This window comes from Lampetra planeri, chromosome 48 (assembly GCF_965212315.1).
Source record: "Lampetra planeri chromosome 48, kcLamPlan1.2.h2, whole genome shotgun sequence".
Classification (NCBI taxonomy): Eukaryota; Metazoa; Chordata; class Hyperoartia; order Petromyzontiformes; family Petromyzontidae; genus Lampetra; species Lampetra planeri.
The window spans coordinates 2,044,081-2,067,186 of record NC_136154.1 but is presented as its reverse complement, the minus strand read 5'-3'; the positions used below and the strand labels follow the sequence as shown (position 1 = coordinate 2,067,186).

The 23,106-nt window shown below is 43.9% G+C and overlaps 1 protein-coding gene across 2 annotated transcripts in view; it reads left to right on the top strand.

Annotated features, from left to right (window-relative positions):
• Positions 1-11,284, top strand: part of LOC144733836 (NXPE family member 3-like) — a 71,487-nt gene extending 60,203 nt beyond the window's left edge. For both annotated transcript variants that reach the window (XM_078615841.1, XM_078615840.1), the window contains exon 7: positions 8,319-11,284. In XM_078615841.1, the coding sequence (XP_078471967.1) occupies positions 8,319-8,854 (536 nt within the window). In that variant the 3' untranslated portion in view covers positions 8,855-11,284. The remainder of the gene's footprint in view (positions 1-8,318) is intronic.
• Positions 11,285-23,106: the final 11,822 nt, after the last annotated feature.

The window sequence follows — 23,106 nt, the reverse complement described above, 5'->3', positions numbered from 1 at the left end:
CGCTGCTGTCACCCTCACGCAGCCCCTCCGGCTGTACTCGCTGCAGCCTCCTCTCTGGGTCACTCCCATAGACTCTGACAGCCTCGTTGCTGTCTCTCTCTGTCGCTCCCGTAGCTCCTGGCAGCCTCACCGCTGCCTCCCTTACACAGCCTCCCTGGCTGTACTCGCTGCAGCTTCACTCCCTCCAGTAGCCCACTACTGTCTCCGGGGTTGGCCACCGCTGGCCGACGGTGCCACCCCTCCTTGGTTCGCCCGGCGTGGCCTCACCCTTTTCCAGTCTCCCACCAACTCCCTTCTCCTTCCGGTTTCACCGCTTAAGGACCCGAACCTTCCTCCCACGTCACATGACTCCACCTCCCCGTGACGTCACATCCGGAAGGTCGCTTACGCCCGCATTACATATGGATAAATGGATGTTTATTAAACATGCAACTAGTCGTAGTCAAAACCTAACTATATGCTGTATTGTCATGTAACAATATATCCTACCCCCAAAGTTAACATTTAATACCATGATGTTTAAGATTATCCATATGCATGAGGTTCAAAAGCATTTGAACGTTTCAACTTTCCAGATGCCAGGGTTTGTTAATTCAAAAAGAGAAGGCAAGGTACATTATTGTCTTTTTGCATTGTATTTGCCCTAGGTTAGGCAGCGAGTTTATAGTGTTTTGCAATGGGTCCTCCCTTGTGTAAAATTTATCTCTCAGAAATTAACGTGGGTCACTCCTTGCCTCTGCAAGAGTTATTCCTTCATGGCCTGTCATGAAAGTGTTCCTCCTTTACCACATGAGATAGGTTAATTCCCGGGAAGCAAAATATACTATGGCTTCAAGGCCCTCCTCAGCTCTGGTTATTTTCATCCTGCCTGTTTGATCGATGTCTTTTGTATTCTGTTTCGCGGCTTCTCATTCTCGTGATGTTTTGGCTTTGTCATCTGGTTTTCCCGACTTTCAGCATGCAGGGGACGCATATTTGTCTCCAAGGAGCTATGCCATTAAAATAGATAATATCACACTTACTCTTTTTTTGGAAAAGGCATATATACAACACAACCATACTAATCGGAGGTGTGGGGAAAAGACAACAAACACGTAAACAACTGTTCTCAAGAAATGAGTTTTCAATATAGATATGAAAGTGCATGGCTCCAGTGACTTCCTAATGTTGAATGTGTAGTGGGCTCAAACTGACTCGCAGACGTACTCTTTGGAGACAACACATTTATTAACACCAACACACTAACACAAAGGGGTAACTACCCCTTAACACTATAACAACCTATGGTGGTGGACCACCAGGCTAACTGCACTAATTACACCGTAACTAGCTACAACGGACCGGACCCCAGCTCAGGTTCGGGTCCACGTGTTGGAGATTCTGTAGAACGTAGAACGTGGAGTCTTCAGAATGAACGACAACAGCCGGTCCCACTGGGGGACCAGGCTTATATCCCCAGTGGCGGGGTTCGCTCCGCCCATAGCCACGACCACCTTCTCGAATCCTCGAGGAGGATCTTGACCTGGACACGTGATCATCCCTAGCCCGCCTTTGGGGGTTCACGTGTATCCACCACCGGTCACGTGTCCTCCGGGGTCAACCAGAGTGCCATGGCCCCTTGTAACCCCATTCCGTGCCCCGCACTCTCGTACCCTTATACTGTCGGGGCTGGCACTGCACGCAGAGCGTGGTGCCATCAATCACTGTCAGTCAGCTCACCGAGCCCCGCTAGGGCCGGTACTGCATCCACATTCCAGTGGTATCTGTGATGTCAATTCATCGCACGCCGTGCCTCTCCCAGGCCAGCTTCACACAGTGACATCCAACGATGTCACTACAAACAGGTGAGCGTTCCAGATGGCCGAAGAAACATCTGAAAGTACACAATGCGGTGACCATCTTTGTTTGATGGTTAGCCAAAAACTGCTGTGAGGATGATGGAAATTCGCGTGATGATGATTTATGCTCATTGAGGAGATCAGCAGGGTATTGTGGTTCATTTATTGCAAGCACTTTGTGTGTATACTGAGTGCGACCTCATAATATATTCGTTCGTTAACCGGAAGCCAATGCAGCTCGACGAGCACTGGACGGACATGGCAACTCGTCTGAGGAGCTCTGCATCTGGAATCTCAGGAGCTTAACCTCGTCATCACTTTGAGTGATCCTGCATGAGAACCCTAAATTCAGAGATTAGGACTTTTTGACTAGGACCTTGGGGTTTCCATCTCTTATGATTTGACTTGAGTGTTAAAATGAAAGAGTGCTATCTCTTTGCCGAGAGTCGTGAATTTCAAATTTGAGTGCTAGACTTTTACCTTGACCTATATTTCTTGAACAGTGTTGCAATATAGTAAACAAATAGTGTGACGATAATGACCAGATGTATATGAAAATTTGGGTGAAGGTTTTTATTGAGTTATAGAGAGCGAGTATTGAGTGTGTATAAATAAATAGTTTAAATTCAAAAAGCAAAAGCTTAACTGGAACTATTCTCACGTGCGATTGCTGACTGGCCGGGTTGTCTGCACTCTACAGCTACTCAGGAGACCCGCAGGCCCACTCTCACGTGCGTAGAGGTCATGCCTGGGCATGCTGAGGGTTAGGTGGGGGAACACAGGGGGGAGGGGGGACCACATCCGAGGTGATTGTAGGGGTCACGCGTGGATGCCGCGACCGCACCCAAGGGGAATTATTGAAAAAAGGCGATAGGGGAGATTGGGGGGGGGGGGGGGCAAGAGGGAAATTTTGTGGGAAAAGGGGAGGGGCCTGGAGACACTGGTGGAAAGTCCCAGAAATAAAAAAGGGAGAGAGGCTACATGAGGAATTTGTTGGTCTGGAGCTCATGGCTGGGTTGAAGGAGTGCGTGCCGCGTCACCTGCCCTGCAGAGGGTTCGTGCTGCGTTGCTAGGAACAATGACGTTGCCTTAACCGGACGAGTCGTGTGGACGCCTCTGGTCGAGAACAGAAACTGCACGTGGATCCAGAAACATGATTCACGATATGATTGGCAGATACAAGCCCCACTGGTCTAGATTCGAAAGAAAACTGTCTTCGGTGTGGACCAATCCGTTTCAAAGACAATGCATATGCTATCAGAGTATGATAATAGGTTTTTCCCCTTTCTTCTGGCAACAAAAACAGGTTAAGATGTTTAAACACCAAACTGAAACTTTTTACAAGGAATCAGGTCTACATTAACCACAATGCTTGTGGTCAGAATGCAAAAAAACCATACTATGATCATATATGCATAGCCAAAAGGCTGTACGCCTTGTGGCGTCCTCTTGTCTAACACCGTTTGAGACGAGGCTCAAAAGAAAGCTGTCTCTGGTGTGAATCAATCGTTTCAAGGACTATGCATATAAAATCAGAGTATGTTTTTTGGTTGCATCCTGACCACAAGCATTGTGGTTAATGCAGACATGATTCCTTGTAAAATGTTTCAGTTTGGTGTTTTTACATCTTAACACCTGTTTTGTTGCCAGAAAAAGAGGGGAAACCCTATTCTCATATTTTGGTACTGGTGTAGTGTTATAAGGACGGACTTCTAAACTTCTTTATGGCACACACTGTTTATTATCTTAATAGACAGTCCCTATCACACTAAGGGGTATATGGTCCCCTCACCCGTTATCCTCAGAAGGTACAAGCCTCCGGACCTTGCAGGCTATCTAATCTCCCTGCTCTCCCAGCATCCTCTGGCGGGACCTAGGGCATCTCTCCCCGACCACTGGTTACTCTGAGCCCTAGCCCTGATAAGGGCTGGAGGGATTGGTCCAGGGTCCTAGACGTTTTCGGCCGACTTGGGTCTTCGTGTAGCAGAACTCCCCTGAGCTCTCAGCGCTCTGGTTTTTATACCTGTTCGTGGCCGGGTTGTCCAATCCCCGGCCACCTTGTGGAACCCTGCAATTGGTCCTTCCCAATCTGGCATTGGATCCTATCTCACCCCATTTGACCCTGATCGTTTGGTTGAGCGGGAAAACCTTGTTTACGATCTGCTCTCACAGTTTGCGAGACCCTGACCGTTTGATTGAGCGGGAAAACCTTGTTTACGATCTGCTCTCACAGTTTGCGAACAGCGAGTAGTTAACACCACTACATCGGCAAAGGAGGTCCCATGATGGTCTAGCATTGTTATGATGTCTTTATAGATAGCGTGTTCTTCTCGTATATGTGTTATTCCAGAGTGTATATGTATTTTTTTCACTACGAGTTGCTGATTAGCATTGCATTTTTCATATGTAAAATGCGTACAATAAGCAGATAACTAATGAAAGTAGGTAAAGTCACGTAGAAGGGAAGTAATAAAATAATAAAAATAAAACATAATAAAACAATTCTCACGACGTTTCGGCCACAACGCAAGCAGCCGTCCTCAGGCGAAGAATGAGAACATTATCAAGCTAGGAGCTTATATAGGTGTAGCGAGGAGGAGCGCCTTAACAAAAGAATGTGCATATGAAGAGGAATTTAGCATACCAATGGGCAATGCATAGGAGGTGGGCGGAGGGGTTTCAAAGATCATTATGCCCATGCATTATGCAGGATCAAACAGCACCACGGGGGGGCGCAAGGAACAGCGTTAATAAAGGAAAGGAATGTTAGTGATATGTAGCTGCATTTGCCAAACAACCACGTAGAAACCAAAGTAAAAACTACATAAAAACTAAAATATAAACTGATACTTACTATACTCTACAATAAGCTGAGTTACTAACAACAAATAATAAATTACAATTCTACGTCGTAAGAAGTATATAATATACTTCCATCTAAACTTTATTCTCTTAGCATATACAGTACTATATACTGCCATAGATAAACCCAACATTAAATTATATACTGTATTGCTGTAAACCACCCTATACTTTATACATTTTAATATAACACTATGTATTATTCAACTCACCCTAATGTGTATCGAAGTGGTTTATTACGTCCTTCCAATGATTGCTAAGCCTGAATCCATCTTCTCGGTTAAAATTGTCTCTGTGTTTGTATATGTGGATCGCCTCATGAACGAATCTCTCATGATAGCCAGATGGCTTGCAGAGAACCTCCGTCTTGGAGAAGTCAATGTCATGTGAGCCCACTGAGTTGTAACAGTGGTCTGCCACGGCTGAGGTGTTTGTCCTACCGTGTTTTAGATCAGCTTTATGTTCACGAATGCGGTCTGAGACGTGTCGTTTGGTTTCCCCAATGTAACTGCTACCACAGAGGCAACTTAGTTTGTAGACGCCAGGGTACTGTATGTCTGGAATCACATCTTTTACAGACGGTACCAGATCACGGATTTTATGTACTGTGTTGAATCGGACCTGGATCTTGTGTTTAATCAGGATTTTGGAGATCTTTTTTGTGACCCCAGCAATGTAGGGTAAGGTGATGGTCTTGACAGGCTCCTCAACAGGATCTTTCTTGATGGTTGGAGTGATGGCTTTGCGGATTGTGTAGTCGGAGTAACCATTAGCTTTAAGAGCTTGGCGTACGTGTTTGAGTTCACTGGAAATGTGTTCATGGTCGGAGATGCATTGGGCTCTATGATATAGAGTCTTGATGAGGGAATTCTTCTGGGATGGATGGTGGTGGGAATCCGGTTTTAGATAAGCATCCGTGTGGGTGGCTTTCCTGTAGACAGAGTGGCTCATTGAACCATCAGGTCTCCTTTTGATTAGGACATCCAAAAAGGGTAGCTTGCCATCATTTTCGACTTCCATGGTGAATCTGATGGCTGGGTGTATGGAATTGATGTGGTCGAGAAATTGGTCTAGAGCAGGCCGGCCATGTGGCCAGATGACAAAAGTGTCGTCTACGTACCTCTTCCATAAGGTCGGGCGTAGAGTGGCAGTCTGGATGGCGTCCGTCTCAAATTTCTCCATGAAAATGTTGGCTACAACCGGAGATAGGGGGGAGCCCATTGGGGTGCCCTCAATTTGCTTGTAGAAGGTTCCATTCCAGGTGAAGTATGTATTGGTTAAGCAGTGTCTCACCAGGGGGGGTACCCCAGCATTTAGTCCTTGATGAACCAAGTCTTCAATGATTGCGATGGTGTCAGGCACAGGCACCTTGGTGAACAAGGAAACCACATCAAAACTGACAAGCAGGTCGTCTGGGGACAGGGCAATCCCCTTAAGCAGTGTCTCACCAGGGGGGTACCCCCCCTGGTGAGACACTGCTTAACCAATACATACTTCACCTGGAATGGAACCTTCTACAAGCAAATTGAGGGCACCCCAATGGGCTCCCCCCTATCTCCGGTTGTAGCCAACATCTTCATGGAGAAATTTGAGACGGACGCCATCCAGACTGCCACTCTACGCCCGACCTTATGGAAGAGGTACGTAGACGACACTTTTGTCATCTGGCCACATGGCCGGCCTGCTCTAGACCAATTTCTCGACCACATCAATTCCATACACCCAGCCATCAGATTCACCATGGAAGTCGAAAATGATGGCAAGCTACCCTTTTTGGATGTCCTAATCAAAAGGAGACCTGATGGTTCAATGAGCCACTCTGTCTACAGGAAAGCCACCCACACGGATGCTTATCTAAAACCGGATTCCCACCACCATCCATCCCAGAAGAATTCCCTCATCAAGACTCTATATCATAGAGCCCATTGCATCTCCGACCATGAACACATTTCCAGTGAACTCAAACACGTACGCCAAGCTCTTAAAGCTAATGGTTACTCCGACTACACAATCCGCAAAGCCATCACTCCAACCATCAAGAAAGATCCTGTTGAGGAGCCTGTCAAGACCATCACCTTACCCTACATTGCTGGGGTCACAAAAAAGATCTCCAAAATCCTGATTAAACACAAGATCCAGGTCCGATTCAACACAGTACATAAAATCCGTGATCTGGTACCGTCTGTAAAAGATGTGATTCCAGACATACAGTACCCTGGCGTCTACAAACTAAGTTGCCTCTGTGGTAGCAGTTACATTGGGGAAACCAAACGACACGTCTCAGACCGCATTCGTGAACATAAAGCTGATCTAAAACACGGTAGGACAAACACCTCAGCCGTGGCAGACCACTGTTACAACTCAGTGGGCTCACATGACATTGACTTCTCCAAGACGGAGGTTCTCTGCAAGCCATCTGGCTATCATGAGAGATTCGTTCATGAGGCGATCCACATATACAAACACAGAGACAATTTTAACCGAGAAGATGGATTCAGGCTTAGCAATCATTGGAAGGACGTAATAAACCACTTCGATACACATTAGGGTGAGTTGAATAATACATAGTGTTATATTAAAATGTATAAAGTATAGGGTGGTTTACAGCAATACAGTATATAATTTAATGTTGGGTTTATCTATGGCAGTATATAGTACTGTATATGCTAAGAGAATAAAGTTTAGATGGAAGTATATTATATACTTCTTACGACGTAGAATTGTAATTTATTATTTGTTGTTAGTAACTCAGCTTATTGTAGAGTATAGTAAGTATCAGTTTATATTTTAGTTTTTTATGTAGTTTTTACTTTGGTTTCTACGTGGTTGTTTGGCAAATGCAGCTACATATCACTAACATTTCTTTCCTTTATTAACGCTGTTCCTTGCGCCCCCCCCCGTGGTGCTGTTTGATCCTGCATAATGCATGGGCATAATGGGACTTTGAAACCCCTCCGCCCACCTCCTATGCATTGCCCATTGGTATGCTAAATTCCTCTTCATATGCACATTCTTTTGTTAAGGCGCTCCTCCTCGCTACACCTATATAAGCTCCTAGCTTGATAATGTTCTCATTCTTCGCCTGAGGACGGCTGCTTGCGTTGTGGCCGAAACGTCGTGAAAATTGTTTTATTATGTTTTATTTTTATTATTTTATTACTTCCCTTCTACGTGACTTTACCGAAAGAACCAAGAAGATGAATCCCTGCAGTCACGAAAGCTTTAAATCGAAATTTAATGAAAGTAGGTTGCTGATTACATTGCAACGTTTCTTATCATCATCGCAACAAGACAGATATGGAGGTTAAAAAGGAAGTTATTTGTAGGCAATTCGATTCACTGTATTCGGCACGCATTGCAGTCCAGCTCATAGTTTTATTTTCAGAAGGAAGCAAGCCAGAAAGTTGTCATCTTGATAAATAGCTGAGCTTCTTTGCTGTAATTGGAGGAAGCAAGCACTGTCGTAGGTTAATGGATATCAGGCCTCAGTCATTAACCTCTCCTGCTGAATAAAGGCATTATATGAATCTAGAAATGACGAGATAAGAGCTACAAACAGGAGTTGAATAATGCCTCAATGTTTCACTCGATGATTGCATTGTGCGTGCATTCATACAGATGTGGACAAGTCATCGGGCCTCAATCGTGGGAAGAACCAGCCAAGATATGCTTTTGACAACAACACAAACACCACACTCCGGTGGTACTGCCACGGGTACCCGGTGATCACGCCCTACACGTTCACAAGGGACATCGAATATGTCTCGAAGCGCATAGACGCTATCGGCGGGGGAGACAGCATCGTCATTGCGATCAGCCTGGGTGCTCATTTCACCGCCTTCCCACTGATCTTGTTCCAGCGAAGGCTTCTGAACATCAGGGCGGCGGTGGAGCGGCTGCATGCGCGATGGAGTCCCCGGGCCAGGGTGGTGGTGAAACTGGCCAACACTCGCAACACGGGCGACAACATCGAGGTGTTCAACAACTGGAACACATTTCAGTTCAACAGCGTGATGCTGGAGGCATTCAGGGGTCTCGAGGTGGCGTTTGTCGATGCCTGGGAGATGACTGCGTCGATCAGCATGCGGATGATCCACCCCAGCGACTGGGTCGTCAAGAATCAGATTGACCTCTTTCTATCTTACATCTGTTGAGTCTACAAATGCAATATGCACCGCAAATGATGAGAAAACCTCATGTCACCGAGTAAATTCTTCGTGCAGGGTGGATGGAGTTGGTGGTCTAGACAAGGCTAAGAGCATTCTGCATGCAATCCAGTGGTCAGGATTGTAGCTGTGCCTTGCTGATATTTCTGGGAACACCTTTCAATGTTGCTTAATTTAATGTCTGATTGATCCACATTCTTCACCAGTCACCAATGATGCACACAGAGGCCTATGGACTGATATAGATTGATCTGTGATTTAACAGGAATCTCAAGAACAGGTCTAGTGAGTTGATTGCCTTGGCCCGGTCACTAATAACTGTAGAAAATATTTTAAAATAATCCTTATGCTTAATTTGATAAATTTTGACCTTGAGAATGAACATTGGTTTGATTGTGATGCGATTAACATTACCCGCATGCACAGATCTGGTGGTAAGTGCTGACCTTTGCAGTGCAAGAAACAGTGGTCACTGAAGGGAACCTAAAAGCAGTTACGCGATATCCACTTCTGTGGGCCGCTCCAAATGGATTATTTGACTAATGACAGGTCGCCCACAGCATAGTCAGTACAACATTTAGGATCTAAGAAAAGAAACCGCGATGTCTGGAACGATACGATGGAGGGCGACTTCATCGACTAAACATTTAACTATCCTAGCAACTGACTTTTAAAATACCAGCTCGACTTGCTTTTTTGTTATTTTACTTCAAGTATTTCATGTATTTTCGTGACCAATTACTCGTACACTTTGGAATGAGTGTATTGCATTAGTTGTTTGAGTACTGACATTATTTTCACATGCAAAAATCCCACTGTGTAGGTTGTCCTAGTTATGCTGTGTTGTATCTCTCCAAGTTATTTCGGGGTTGTAACCTCATCATGAGATTGAACACGATGTAACACGATGTAACCCATCTACAGCCACAATTGTACTGCACTGGAAAAAAGCGTGCATTAGCAGTTTGTTAACGTATAGCATCACCATAGAGTGGTGGTTCCAAACGCTGTGTTACAAATGATGTAAATTCGTGGCCAAATCTGTACATAACATACTTAAAAATAACAAACAGTTCCCGCGTTTATGACACTGGGTTCCTGGAAACCCGTCGTAAAATGGATCGTTGTAAATCTGACCCTATTTTCCCAAAGACAATCGAAACAGGAGAAACATCACTTGCCCAATGTGTTTTTTTCCCTTTATATCAGCCGTATTTAACAGGATGTACTGGGTTGGAATCTTCAAAAACAGTCAAGAATAATCAAATCTATACCACAAGTCACATTAGAAACCAGCCTGACTCTGTTCAAATGTGTTCGCAGTCATGTTAGATAATGCGTCGTAAATCAAGTTTGTGTCCTAAATCTAGGTTCTGCGATCCATTGTGGCATTATTTAAACGTCGTAAATGTGGGTAGTCGAAAATGGAACCGTCATAAACTCGAGACAGCCTGCATAGAGGCCACTCAGGGCGATATATTTTTTCATTGCCAATGATTTCTCACCAGCGATGTTGAATGCAGTTTCATTCAGTGTGTAATGACAACAGCACTCCTCCAAATACCCCGTAGCCATGGTTAACGGAAAAAAATCCATCATCTCCCTTCCCACTTTCCACGCTACATTTTTAGTTTGTGACTCCTTCAGTGGTGTACATGTTTGTGCAAATGTAGCAGTATGAGTTTCACAATTTTTTTCCCGGCATAGCCTGTTCTAAACCTGTTTCTTGAAAAATATTAGCAGGGGTTAATCATATGGATTGTTGTCTTCAATCTGGTACCTTGAAGCATAAGTCTTGCAAGATACACGATATGAAAGCAGGCTTTCGTGACTGCAGGAATTCATATTCTTTGGGTTTTTTGTTGTTGTTTTAGTTGTTTGTTTTATATTTTGTGTTGTTTGTTGTTTTTTGTTATTTTATTTTAACCTTTGTACGTTACTTTACCGAAAGACCCAAAGAATACTGCAAATGATATTGGCACCGTGGTGGCGAGATGTTAACTTCCTCGCCTGGTATACAGAAGGGCGAGGGTTTGATCCCGACCCTGATACCTGTTATATATTTGGAGTGTGCATGTCTCTCCCTGTGGTCACGTGAATTTTTCTCGGCGTTTATAGCATTTGACTGCTGCTGTAAATTTCCACACGGTCATAAGCCACTTAGTTGAACTACCATTTGTGGCCAGGTACGCTTCTGAAAAAGAGCTACATAGCTCAGTGGGTATTAACTGGTAAAATAAAATATTTTATGTATAGTTTCAATTGTTTAATAATATCTGCCCGTGTCCAAGCAACTAGCATTCACCGTGAACAACTTTCTGTGAAGAAGAAGAAGCCCGCTGGGCTTGAGCCAGTTCTGGACGAGCCTGTTACAAATCATACATTTGTATTAAAGGACGACCTTTTAACCGCTCGCAATTTGACAGCCCTGTGTGAAGATATAGGGAGCGAACACAAAATCTATTGTACACACTGAAGTTCCTTGGTTGTGACGGGGGGAAAGTACTCTCCCGCCTTGTTTAACTGCGCGAAGAGGTAAAATCTATTGGCACGACAGTTCATAATAGTAGTTTTTTTGGTGAGATCACGTAAGCATAAATGTGTCGTTAACCCACCACCACCAAACACAGCCAATAACTTAGGTTTGTTACGTTAACATAAACGTGCCAATTAGTTGCACTTCTTAGTCGTGTATCGAAGGATAAACCCACAACATTTGCAATTTGAGTACCATAACGGTCGGTCGTGTGTTAAAGGGTAAACCCACAACATTTGTAATTTGAGGACCATAACGCTTTGCTGGTAATTACAACAACCAGCTTTATCGAGCGAATTGTGCCGGAATTGAACGTTTGTTATTAATAGCATTGGTCGTGAAAGCATGCGTGTTAAACTGAACGACAGTTGCTGTCAAGTCTTCGATCTCTCGGACCGAGTGCAGTAATTTTTCATGGCTTGCTCAATTGGTATAACCAGCTAATATTTTCAGCGTTCTGAATGGGCTTAATCTTGCTTTGCATGGAAAATCTGTCCCCATCTTTCATGTCCGGGACAAAGTAAAAGCTGTTTAAGTGAAGACGGAGATGTGGTTTTCCAGCCTCCATCGCCCAGAATGTTTTTACATTTTTACAACTCTTGCTGATTTCCTTCTTACGTCCGTGGAATAAATAGCTGGGCACATTGTTGAAGACGAGCGCACCTAACTAGGCCTTCACGAGCAATTCGGAACGAATTTCCAAGAACCAGACACAGGATCAGAAATCCATTTGGAAACGAGGACCACAATGAATAGATCAGTGGCAAGCTTCTACCAAAAGAGATGGACTATATTGTGGGATGCTGAAGCTCATTGTCAGCGAGAAAAGTTTGACGGACTTTGGTCTTCAGGTGAAAGTCAGAGTATCCTGGGCTCGCCCACACAGTTCTGAAGCACCAATTGCCTGTTTATCTAAACATACAACTGCGGAATTAGATTTTCAGCACTTATAGGGTTGAAAACAAGACAGAGAAACCTGCCAAATGTGGAGACCGAAATCTTTTCTTAACATAATTTATATAGCACTTTAACCGAGGTGATTCACAGAGAATTAAGAACGGTACAGCGTGTGTGAATGTATGGGTGGAGATAAGGTGAATAAAATATATGAGAGGAAGCAATTGGGGCGAATCTGTGATGCGTGAATTCGGTGAAAGCGAAATTGATTAAAGTAAAACGATGTTGAATAGATTGAATGAATTGGGTTAATAAGTGATAGCTATATCATAAGAATATCGGACTCAAGCTCTCCAGCCTGAAGCGAGGCATCCCCTCACTGGCGTCTCGTCAAAAGCAGCATCATTCTTTCCATTAGAATGGCAAATGGAATTGGACGAGGTAAGTCCAGTGGTGGGTTTAGGGGTTATATGTTAAGGTGGTAACATATCTATATACGCCCCACCCACCAAAAAACACCTTATAGCTGTGTATAAAAGTGTTTTTATGTTTCGTTAAGATTAATCATTTTTAATTCGTAATATTTAGAGAAGCGAATGCGGTTTTTTCACTAGGGGTTGTGTGCTGAGGAGTGGTGGTGCACTACGAAACTGGCTATCTGGGTTCGATTCCCACTCATGGCTACCAACACTATTGGCGATTATTGAACCGGTTCTAGGCCTCCCCTAGGTAGACTCAGTCTCAAATGAGTATCTGGTGTGGTGTGTAAACATCGCCACTGGGGAGACAAATGCGGTCGGGCGTGGTGCTGGCCACCCACCCCATGGTGCTCCGTTCATGCTTTCATAGGTGTTCGCTAACAGAAGTTGCCCCAACAGTCTGTTAAGGCTATACGGGGGATCTTTGTGTTTGGGGCTGGGTGTTCTGCGGAAATGTTTGCATTGACTGAGTGGTTCTGGGAGCCAAACAAGTTTGAGAAACACTGCCGTAGAGGAAACTACGTGTCTTATTTGCTTATCACTTTCTCTGCTAACCTGAGTTCTACTGGATCAACAGCCCCCCGTACTGTGCATTGAATGAACAAGGAGGCTGCCTCTAGCGCCACCTTGTGGTGGGAACGAGCCGGTGGCCACACAAGTCAATCATCTGCTGTTGTCTTCCCACTATCTATAATGTTGATATTATACAGATGAGTGTTATAATTGTAAATGGCTGAGAAGTGGTATGTAATGTATGTTGAACTTCTAACACAGACCGTACGTAGCCAACCATGCTATTCGGAGGTGCGAGGTGGCAATTTGTGATTGCTGTGTTTTGCCTCTCAAGACTAAGTAAGTTGTGGTGAGGCTCCATGCTCAAATAAACCAGCCAGAAAATAAAGCGGTGATAGGTTGGTGTACAGCACACTCCATTGGAGACTGCTGGAGTTTCCACGGTGCCGAGATGTTAACTCCCTCGCCTGGTATACAGGAGGTCATGGGTCGATCCAAACCCTGACGCCTGTATATTTGGAGTTTGCCGTGTCCATCCCTGTGCTCGCATGGATTTTCATTCGGGTCCTCCGGTCCCCCCCCCCCCCCCCCCCCCGATTTAGAAGCAGCATCACGGGTTTGGAGTATTTGGTTGCTGCTATAAATTTCCATGCAATATGCCACTTTGTTGAGCTATTATTTGTGGGCATGTTCCTTTTGAAAAATAGCTATAGGGCTCAGTGGGTCTTACCTGGTAAAATAAAAAAATAGTTAAGTGATTAGTCCCCTTTAAAGGACCATTTTGGAAGTAATTGATTCAGAATATACATTTATACTGTGCTCTTCTTCACACATATCCAGTAGTTTCATAGATGCCCAGTGATGGCGAGGAGGGCCATCTACCGGAGGGAAGAGGTGACAAATTCGCTCTACACAAAGTGTAAATAATTTGGTGTTAGGGGGGTGTTGGAACAAAATGGGGTTGGAAACACTGAGTCGTCACAACAATCCCCATAATCCCGAGGAAGAATCTGGATACGATTCTAGATTTGAATCTTTCGTGACTGCAAGGATTCATATTCTTAGGTTTTTTCGGTAAAGTCACGTAGGTAAAAAATTTAAATTAATAAAAGTAAAATAAAATAAAAATCAGGACGTTTCGGAGGCAACACAAGCTTCCGTCTTCAGGTGGAACCGTCACAGCACGCTTGCTGTATCAAGTAAATGAGAATTCCAAAAGATACTACCCCGTATATATACTGGTTGAGGGGGGGATGAGCCAGGACAGGCCCCCTTTTTATTATTATGGTAAGGTTGGTGCGGCTTGAAACTACGGCTAGTCTACATAACAAAGGACTGAGCCTTTGTTATGTAGACTGGCTGAGAGGGGGGGGGGGGGGTGCCAGAGTTGTTAAAGTGCAACTGCTGCTAATGGGACCGAGCCTCTGCCATATAGATGGTAAAAGCAAAAAAGCAGGTCAGGAAGAAACAGCCTCCTGCTATGTTGCTTGGTGGGTAAAACTTATAGCAGGAAACCAGCGTGTGAAAAAACAAAACAAAACTGGCTGTCTTTGTGACGGTTCCACCTGAAGACGGAAGCTTGTGTTGCCTCCGAAACGTCCTGATTTTAATTTTATTTTTATTTTATTTTACTTTTATTAATTTTAATTGTTTACCTACGTGACTTACCGAAAAAACCTAAGAATATGAATCGGGATACGAGTAAAACTCGCTGAAGTGTGAAATCCTGTGTGATTGGCCAAACTCCCTATATTCGGAAGGATGAGCACAATATCTGTAATGCCCAGTCGTGGCTAAGGTTGCCTTATCTAGGAGTGTGTGTCTGTGTGTTTGGGACCGTGCTAGGACATAGCCGGGAGTGTGTGTTCGAGTTTTTATGTTGTACTATAATTTGAGTGTGACTTGCTGTTTACGAGCTACCATATGCAAACGTGTAGGGTGGCTTGCCTACAAACAAACAACGGCAGACCAAATTTCGGTTTAAAGCTGTCGTGACTGCAAAGATTCATCTTCTTGGTTCTTTCGGTAAAGTCACGTAGAAGGGAAATAATAAAATAATTAAAATACAACATAATATTAAAGTAATTCTCACAAAGAAATGTATTTAATAATGTTTAACTTTTATTATTTTATTATTTACCTTTTACGTGACTTTACCGAAAGAACCAAGAAAACGGCAGACCACCCTCTTTATGTCACAATACACGCACGAGTGACTTGGCTAACCAAACATATTATAGGGATGCCTGCAGAGGTTTATGACTATTGTACACTTATTGCAATATTGCAATAGGCATGCTCCTTAAATGGAGGAATAGCGAAACTATACAAACTCTCTGTTTAAGCCCTCTCGACATTGGAATCATACTGTATCGCTATGCACAGGAATAACAGGTCCCTGCGGGGTGGGCTGGTAGGAACGAATAACCAAAGAATATAAACATAATGTATTATTACACCTGTTTAGCCAGGAAAGCCTCACTGAGTGTAAAGGTTTTACTGGTAGGAACGAAGTGAACCAGCCTACAATAGATTATATCGTCCGTCCGATGTCCGATTAGGTGTAGCAACATCGCCCCCTACTGCAAACACTTGGCAGGACCCTACAAAAACCTTTAGACTCAGTGACGCTTTCCTGGCTTAACAAGTGTAACATTCCCTTATAATTCCCTGAGATAGCTTTTAATTAAAACATTTAAATTTAAAATTAATTCCCTGAGATAGCTTTTAATTAAAACATTTAAATTAAAAATTAACTCACAGCGGCCTAAAGCCTACAGCTAGGCCTAAAGCCTAGAACTAGGCCTCAAACTCTCCCTTCGTATTGTACCCCCGCGTGTGTGAAAGGGAGTTAATGTTTAACAATGTTACATTCCCTGATGTTTTTAAATAGAAACATTTACATTTAAAGCTTTTACATTAATAATTAGAACATTTAAATTAAATATTAACTCACAACGGCATAAAGCCTACAGCTAGGCCTAAAGGCTAGAACTAGGCCTCAAACTCTCCCTTCGTATCGTCTGATTAGGTGTAGCAACATCGCCCCCTACTGCAAACACTTGGCAGGACCCTACAAAAACCTTTACACTCAGTGAGGCTTTCCTGGCTAAACAAGTGTAATGATACATTATGTTTATATTCTTTGGTTATTCGTTCCTACCAGCCCACCCCGCAGGGACCTGTTTGTAGGGTCCTGCCAAGTGTTTGCAGTAGGGGGCGATGTTGCTACGCCTAATCGGACAATACGAAGGGAGAGTTTTAGGCCTAGTTCTAGGCTTTAGGCCTAGCTGTAGGCTTTAGGCCGCTGTGAGTTAATTTTTTATTTAAATGTTTTAATTATTAATGTAAAAGCTATAAATGTAAATGTTTCTATTTAAAAACATCAGGGAATGTAACATTGTTAAACATTAACTCCCTTTGACACACGCGGGGGTACGATACGAAGGGAGAATTTGAGGCCTAGTTCTAGGCTTTAGGCCTAGCTGTAGGCTTTAGGCCGCTGTGAGTTAATTTTTAATTTGAATGTTTTAATTAAAAGCTATCTCAGGGAATTATAAGGGAATGTTACACTTGTTTAGCCAGGAAAGCGTCACTGAGTCTAAAGGTTTTTGTAGGGTCCTGCCAAGTGTTTGCAGTAGGGGGCGATGTTGCTACACCTAATCGGACGGACGGGCAGACGGACGATATAATCTATTGTAGGCTGGTTCACTTCGTTCCTACCAGTATAATGATCAGCTACCACCCTCTGCTGTTGACACTGTGGCAATGCCATCAGCAGCCCAGTAACAGGCACCGTTGGTTCCTCTTCCATTGGAGACAATGGACTGGACTCCACATCCCAGCTTATGATTAATGTAAGAGCATAATTCTGGTGCATGGAGCAGTAGTGCAATGCCGGTTGTGCTGGGCTATGAGCCCGAGCCAACATGGGTTTGATTAACGGTCGTGGCGAGTGATACACTCGTGAGGGCCTTTCTCGTGTACTCTGTGAACGCCACAAACACATGCGGTTGCGTCGCTTCACAAATGCAATTGGTTTCCCTCCCATCACAACTCGATGCTAAAATGTGAATTCTGAATGATAATTTAAATCGCACTTGCAAGTGACATGCATCTGTGTCAATTGCACATCGAAATCCAATAATAACAATAAGAGGCAAAGCGGGAGGGAGTAGCAAAATCAGACGCATTGTCGCAGTCAGTGAACAGCACAGAGCCACCCATCCAATCAACAGCCTAGGGCCACCCATCCAATCAACAACTCAGGGCCACCCATCCAATCAACAGCCCGGGGCCGCCCATCCAATCAACAACTCAGGGCTACCCATCCAATCAACAGCCCAGGGCCACCCTTCCCATTGATGGGATACAATCATCCACCACCGTGAGGGATTTGCCAAATAAGAAGAAGATCAAGATACACAGTGGCGCGAAGCTCTATATTTTATTACCGTGGCTTTAATAATGAGAATGAACAATGACATACGACCTCTAAACATCTGTATACACATCTAAAATAACATCCACTATGCTTTGACTTCATGAAATATAGATATAAAGTAAGAATGTCACTGTGCAAATTGACTATGCATCATTCTTGAACAGCTCTTAAAATAATTCCCCACAAACAATAGTATACTGTACATTAAGGGGGAGCAGGGAAGGGGCATGATGAGATTAGGAAGTCTTGTGAGAGTTACAATTGGATTGAAGCAGTCGTATTTAGTTGCTTTATATGGCATGCATTATGTGTTAAATTTGTCTGAATGGGTAGAGCATTGGTTTGCACTTGAAGGAATCAGAACATTGCAAGTTAAAAAATATCATCCAGAAGTCAACATAACCCATAATTCCCCGGGGTTTAATGCAATCAATTCCACTTTCTGGGAAGCCGATAGCGTTTTAGGATAAGGATGTTCAATTGGGTTGCATACAATTTGTGTATATGAAAATTTGGGTGAAGGTTTTTATTGAGTTATAGAGAGCGAGTATTGCGTGTGTATAAATAAATAGTTTAAATTCAAAAAGCAAAAGCTTAACTGGAACTATTCTCACGTGCGATTGCTGACTGGCCGGGTTGTATGCACTCTACAGCTACTCAGGAGACCCGCAGGCCCACTCTCACGTGCGTAGAGGTCATGCCTGGGCATGCTGAGGGTTAGGTGGGGGAACACAGGGGGGAGGGGGGACCACATCCGAGGTGATTGTAGGGGTCACGCGTGGATGCCGCGACCGCACCCAAGGGGAATTATTGAAAAAAGGCGATAGGGGAGATTGGGGGGGGGGGGCAAGAGGGAAATTTTGTGGGAAAAGGGGAGGGGCCTGGAGACACTGGTGGAAAGTCCCAGAAATAAAAAAGGGAGAGAGGCTACATGAGGAATTTGTTGGTCTGGAGCTCATGGCTGGGTTGAAGGAGTGCGTGCCGCGTCACCTGCCCTGCAGAGGGTTCGTGCTGCGTTGCTAGGAACAATGACGTTGCCTTAACCGGACGAGTCGTGTGGACGCCTCTGGTCGAGAACAGAAACTGCACGTGGATCCAGAAACATGATTCACGATATGATTGGCAGATACAAGCCCCACTGGTCTAGATTCGAAAGAAAACTGTCTTCGGTGTGGACCAATCCGTTTCAAAGACAATGCATATGCTATCAGAGTATGATAATAGGTTTTTCCCCTTTCTTCTGGCAACAAAAACAGGTTAAGATGTTTAAACACCAAACTGAAACTTTTTACAAGGAATCAGGTCTACATTAACCACAATGCTTGTGGTCAGAATGCAAAAAAACCATACTATGATCATATATGCATAGTCCTTGAAACGGATTGATCCACACCAGAGACAACTTTCTTTTGAGCCTCGTCTCAAACGGTGTAAGACCAGAGGACGCCAAAAGGCTGTACGCCTTGTGGCGTCCTCTTGTCTAACACCGTTTGAGACGAGGCTCAAAAGAAAGCTGTCTCTGGTGTGAATCAATCGTTTCAAGGACTATGCATATAAAATCAGAGTATGTTTTTTGGTTGCATCCTGACCACAAGCATTGTGGTTAATGCAGACATGATTCCTTGTAAAATGTTTCAGTTTGGTGTTTTTACATCTTAACACCTGTTTTGTTGCCAGAAAAAGAGGGGAAACCCTATTCTCATATTTTGGTACTGGTGTAGTGTTATAAGGACGGACTTCTAAACTTCTTTATGGCACACACTGTTTATTATCTTAATAGACAGTCCCTATCACACTAAGGGGTATATGGTCCCCTCACCCGTTATCCTCAGAAGGTACAAGCCTCCGGACCTTGCAGGCTATCTAATCTCCCTGCTCTCCCAGCATCCTCTGGCGGGACCTAGGGCATCTCTCCCCGACCACTGGTTACTCTGAGCCCTAGCCCTGATAAGGGCTGGAGGGATTGGTCCAGGGTCCTAGACGTTTTCGGCCGACTTGGGTCTTCGTGTAGCAGAACTCCCCTGAGCTCTCAGCGCTCTGGTTTTTATACCTGTTCGTGGCCGGGTTGTCCAATCCCCGGCCACCTTGTGGAACCCTGCGATTGGTCCTTCCCAATCTGGCATTTGGATCCTATCTCACCCCATTTGACCCTGATCGTTTGGTTGAGCGGGAAAACCTTGTTTACGATCTGCTCTCACAGTTTGCGAGACCCTGACCGTTTGATTGAGCGGGAAAACCTTGTTTACGATCTGCTCTCACAGTTTGCGAACAGCGAGTAGTTAACACCACTACATCGGCAAAGGAGGTCCCATGATGGTCTAGCATTGTTATGATGTCTTTACAGATAGCGTGTTCTTCTCGTATATGTGTTATTCCAGAGTGTATATGTATTTTTTTCACTACGAGTTGCTGATTAGCATTGCATTTTTCATATGTAAAATGCGTACAATAAGCAGATAACTAATGAAAGTAGGTTGCTGATTACATTGCAACGTTTCTTATCATCATCGCAACAAGACAGATATGGAGGTTAAAAAGGAAGTTATTTGTAGGCAATTCGATTCACTGTATTCGGCACGCATTGCAGTCCAGCTCATAGTTTTATTTTCAGAAGGAAGCAAGCCAGAAAGTTGTCATCTTGATAAATAGCTGAGCTTCTTTGCTGTTATTGGAGGAAGCAAGCACTGTCGTAGGTTAATGGATATCAGGCCTCAGTCATTAACCTCTCCTGCTGAATAAAGGCATTATATGAATCTAGAAATGACGAGATAAGAGCTACAAACAGGAGTTGAATAATGCCTCAATGTTTCACTCGATGATTGCATTGTGCGTGCATTCATACAGATGTGGACAAGTCATCGGGCCTCAATCGTGGGAAGAACCAGCCAAGATATGCTTTTGACAACAACACAAACACCACACTCCGGTGGTACTGCCACGGGTACCCGGTGATCACGCCCTACACGTTCACAAGGGACATCGAATATGTCTCGAAGCGCATAGACGCTATCGGCGGGGGAGACAGCATCGTCATTGCGATCAGCCTGGGTGCTCATTTCACCGCCTTCCCACTGATCTTGTTCCAGCGAAGGCTTCTGAACATCAGGGCGGCGGTGGAGCGGCTGCATGCGCGATGGAGTCCCCGGGCCAGGGTGGTGGTGAAACTGGCCAACACTCGCAACACGGGCGACAACATCGAGGTGTTCAACAACTGGAACACATTTCAGTTCAACAGCGTGATGCTGGAGGCATTCAGGGGTCTCGAGGTGGCGTTTGTCGATGCCTGGGAGATGACTGCGTCGATCAGCATGCGGATGATCCACCCCAGCGACTGGGTCGTCAAGAATCAGATTGACCTCTTTCTATCTTACATCTGTTGAGTCTACAAATGCAATATGCACCGCAAATGATGAGAAAACCTCATGTCACCGAGTAAATTCTTTGTGCAGGGTGGATGGAGTTGGTGGTCTAGACAGGGCTAAGAGCATTCTGCATGCAATCCAGTGGTCAGGATTGTAGCTGTGCCTTGCTGATATTTCTGGGAACACCTTTCAATGTTGCTTAATTTAATGTCTGATTGATCCACATTCTTCACCAGTCACCAATGATGCACACAGAGGCCTATGGACTGATATAGATTGATCTGTGATTTAACAGGAATCTCAAGAACAGGTCTAGTGAGTTGATTGCCTTGGCCCGGTCACTAATAACTGTAGAAAATATTTTAAAATAATCATTATGCTTAATTTGATAAATTTTGACCTTGAGAATGAACATTGGTTTGATTGTGATGCGATTAACATTACCCGCATGCACAGATCTGGTGGTAAGTGCTGACCTTTGCAGTGCAAGAAACAGTGGTCACTGAAGGGAACCTAAAAGCAGTTACGCGATATCCACTTCTGTGGGCCGCTCCAAATGGATTATTTGACTAATGACAGGTCGCCCACAGCATAGTCAGTACAACATTTAGGATCTAAGAAAAGAAACCGCGATGTCTGGAACGATACGATGGAGGGCGACTTCATCGACTAAACATTTAACTATCCTAGCAACTGACTTTTAAAATACCAGCTCGACTTGCTTTTTTGTTATTTTACTTCAAGTATTTCATGTATTTTCGTGACCAATTACTCGTACACTTTGGAATGAGTGTATTGCATTAGTTGTTTGAGTACTGACATTATTTTCACATGCAAAAATCCCACTGTGTAGGTTGTCCTAGTTATGCTGTAGTGTATCTCTCCAAGTTATTTCGGGGTTGTAACCTCATCATGAGATTGAACACGATGTAACACGATGTAACCCATCTACAGCCACAATTGTACTGCACTGGAAAAAAGCGTGCATTAGCAGTTTGTTAACGTATAGCATCACCATAGAGTGGTGGTTCCAAACGCTGTGTTACAAACGATGTAAATTCGTGGCCAAATCTGTACATAACATACTTAAAAATAACAAACAGTTCCCGCGTTTATGACACTGGGTTCCTGGAAACCCGTCGTAAAATGGATCGTTGTAAATCTGACCCTATTTTCCCAAAGACAATCGAAACAGGAGAAACATCACTTGCCCAATGTGTTTTTTTCCCTTTATATCAGCCGTATTTAACAGGATGTACTGGGTTGGAATCTTCAAAAACAGTCAAGAATAATCAAATCTATACCACAAGTCACATTAGAAACCAGCCTGACTCTGTTCAAATGTGTTCGCAGTCATGTTAGATAATGCGTCGTAAATCAAGTTTGTGTCCTAAATCTAGGTTCTGCGATCCATTGTGGCATTATTTAAACGTCGTAAATGTGGGTAGTCGAAAATGGAACCGTCATAAACTCGAGACAGCCTGCATAGAGGCCACTCAGGGCGATATATTTTTTCATTGCCAATGATTTCTCACCAGCGATGTTGAATGCAGTTTCATTCAGTGTGTAATGACAACAGCACTCCTCCAAATACCCCGTAGCCATGGTTAACGGAAAAAAATCCATCATCTCCCTTCCCACTTTCCACGCTACATTTTTAGTTTGTGACTCCTTCAGTGGTGTACATGTTTGTGCAAATGTAGCAGTATGAGTTTCACAATTTTTTTCCCGGCATAGCCTGTTCTAAACCTCTTTCTTGAAAAATATTAGCAGGGGTTAATCATATGGATTGTTGTCTTCAATCTGGTACCTTGAAGCATAAGTCTTGCAAGATACACGATATGAAAGCAGGCTTTCGTGACTGCAGGAATTCATATTCTTTGGGTTTTTTGTTGTTGTTTTAGTTGTTTGTTTTATATTTTGTGTTGTTTGTTGTTTTTTGTTATTTTCTTTGAACCTTTGTACGTTACTTTACCGAAAGACCCAAAGAATACTGCAAATGATATTGG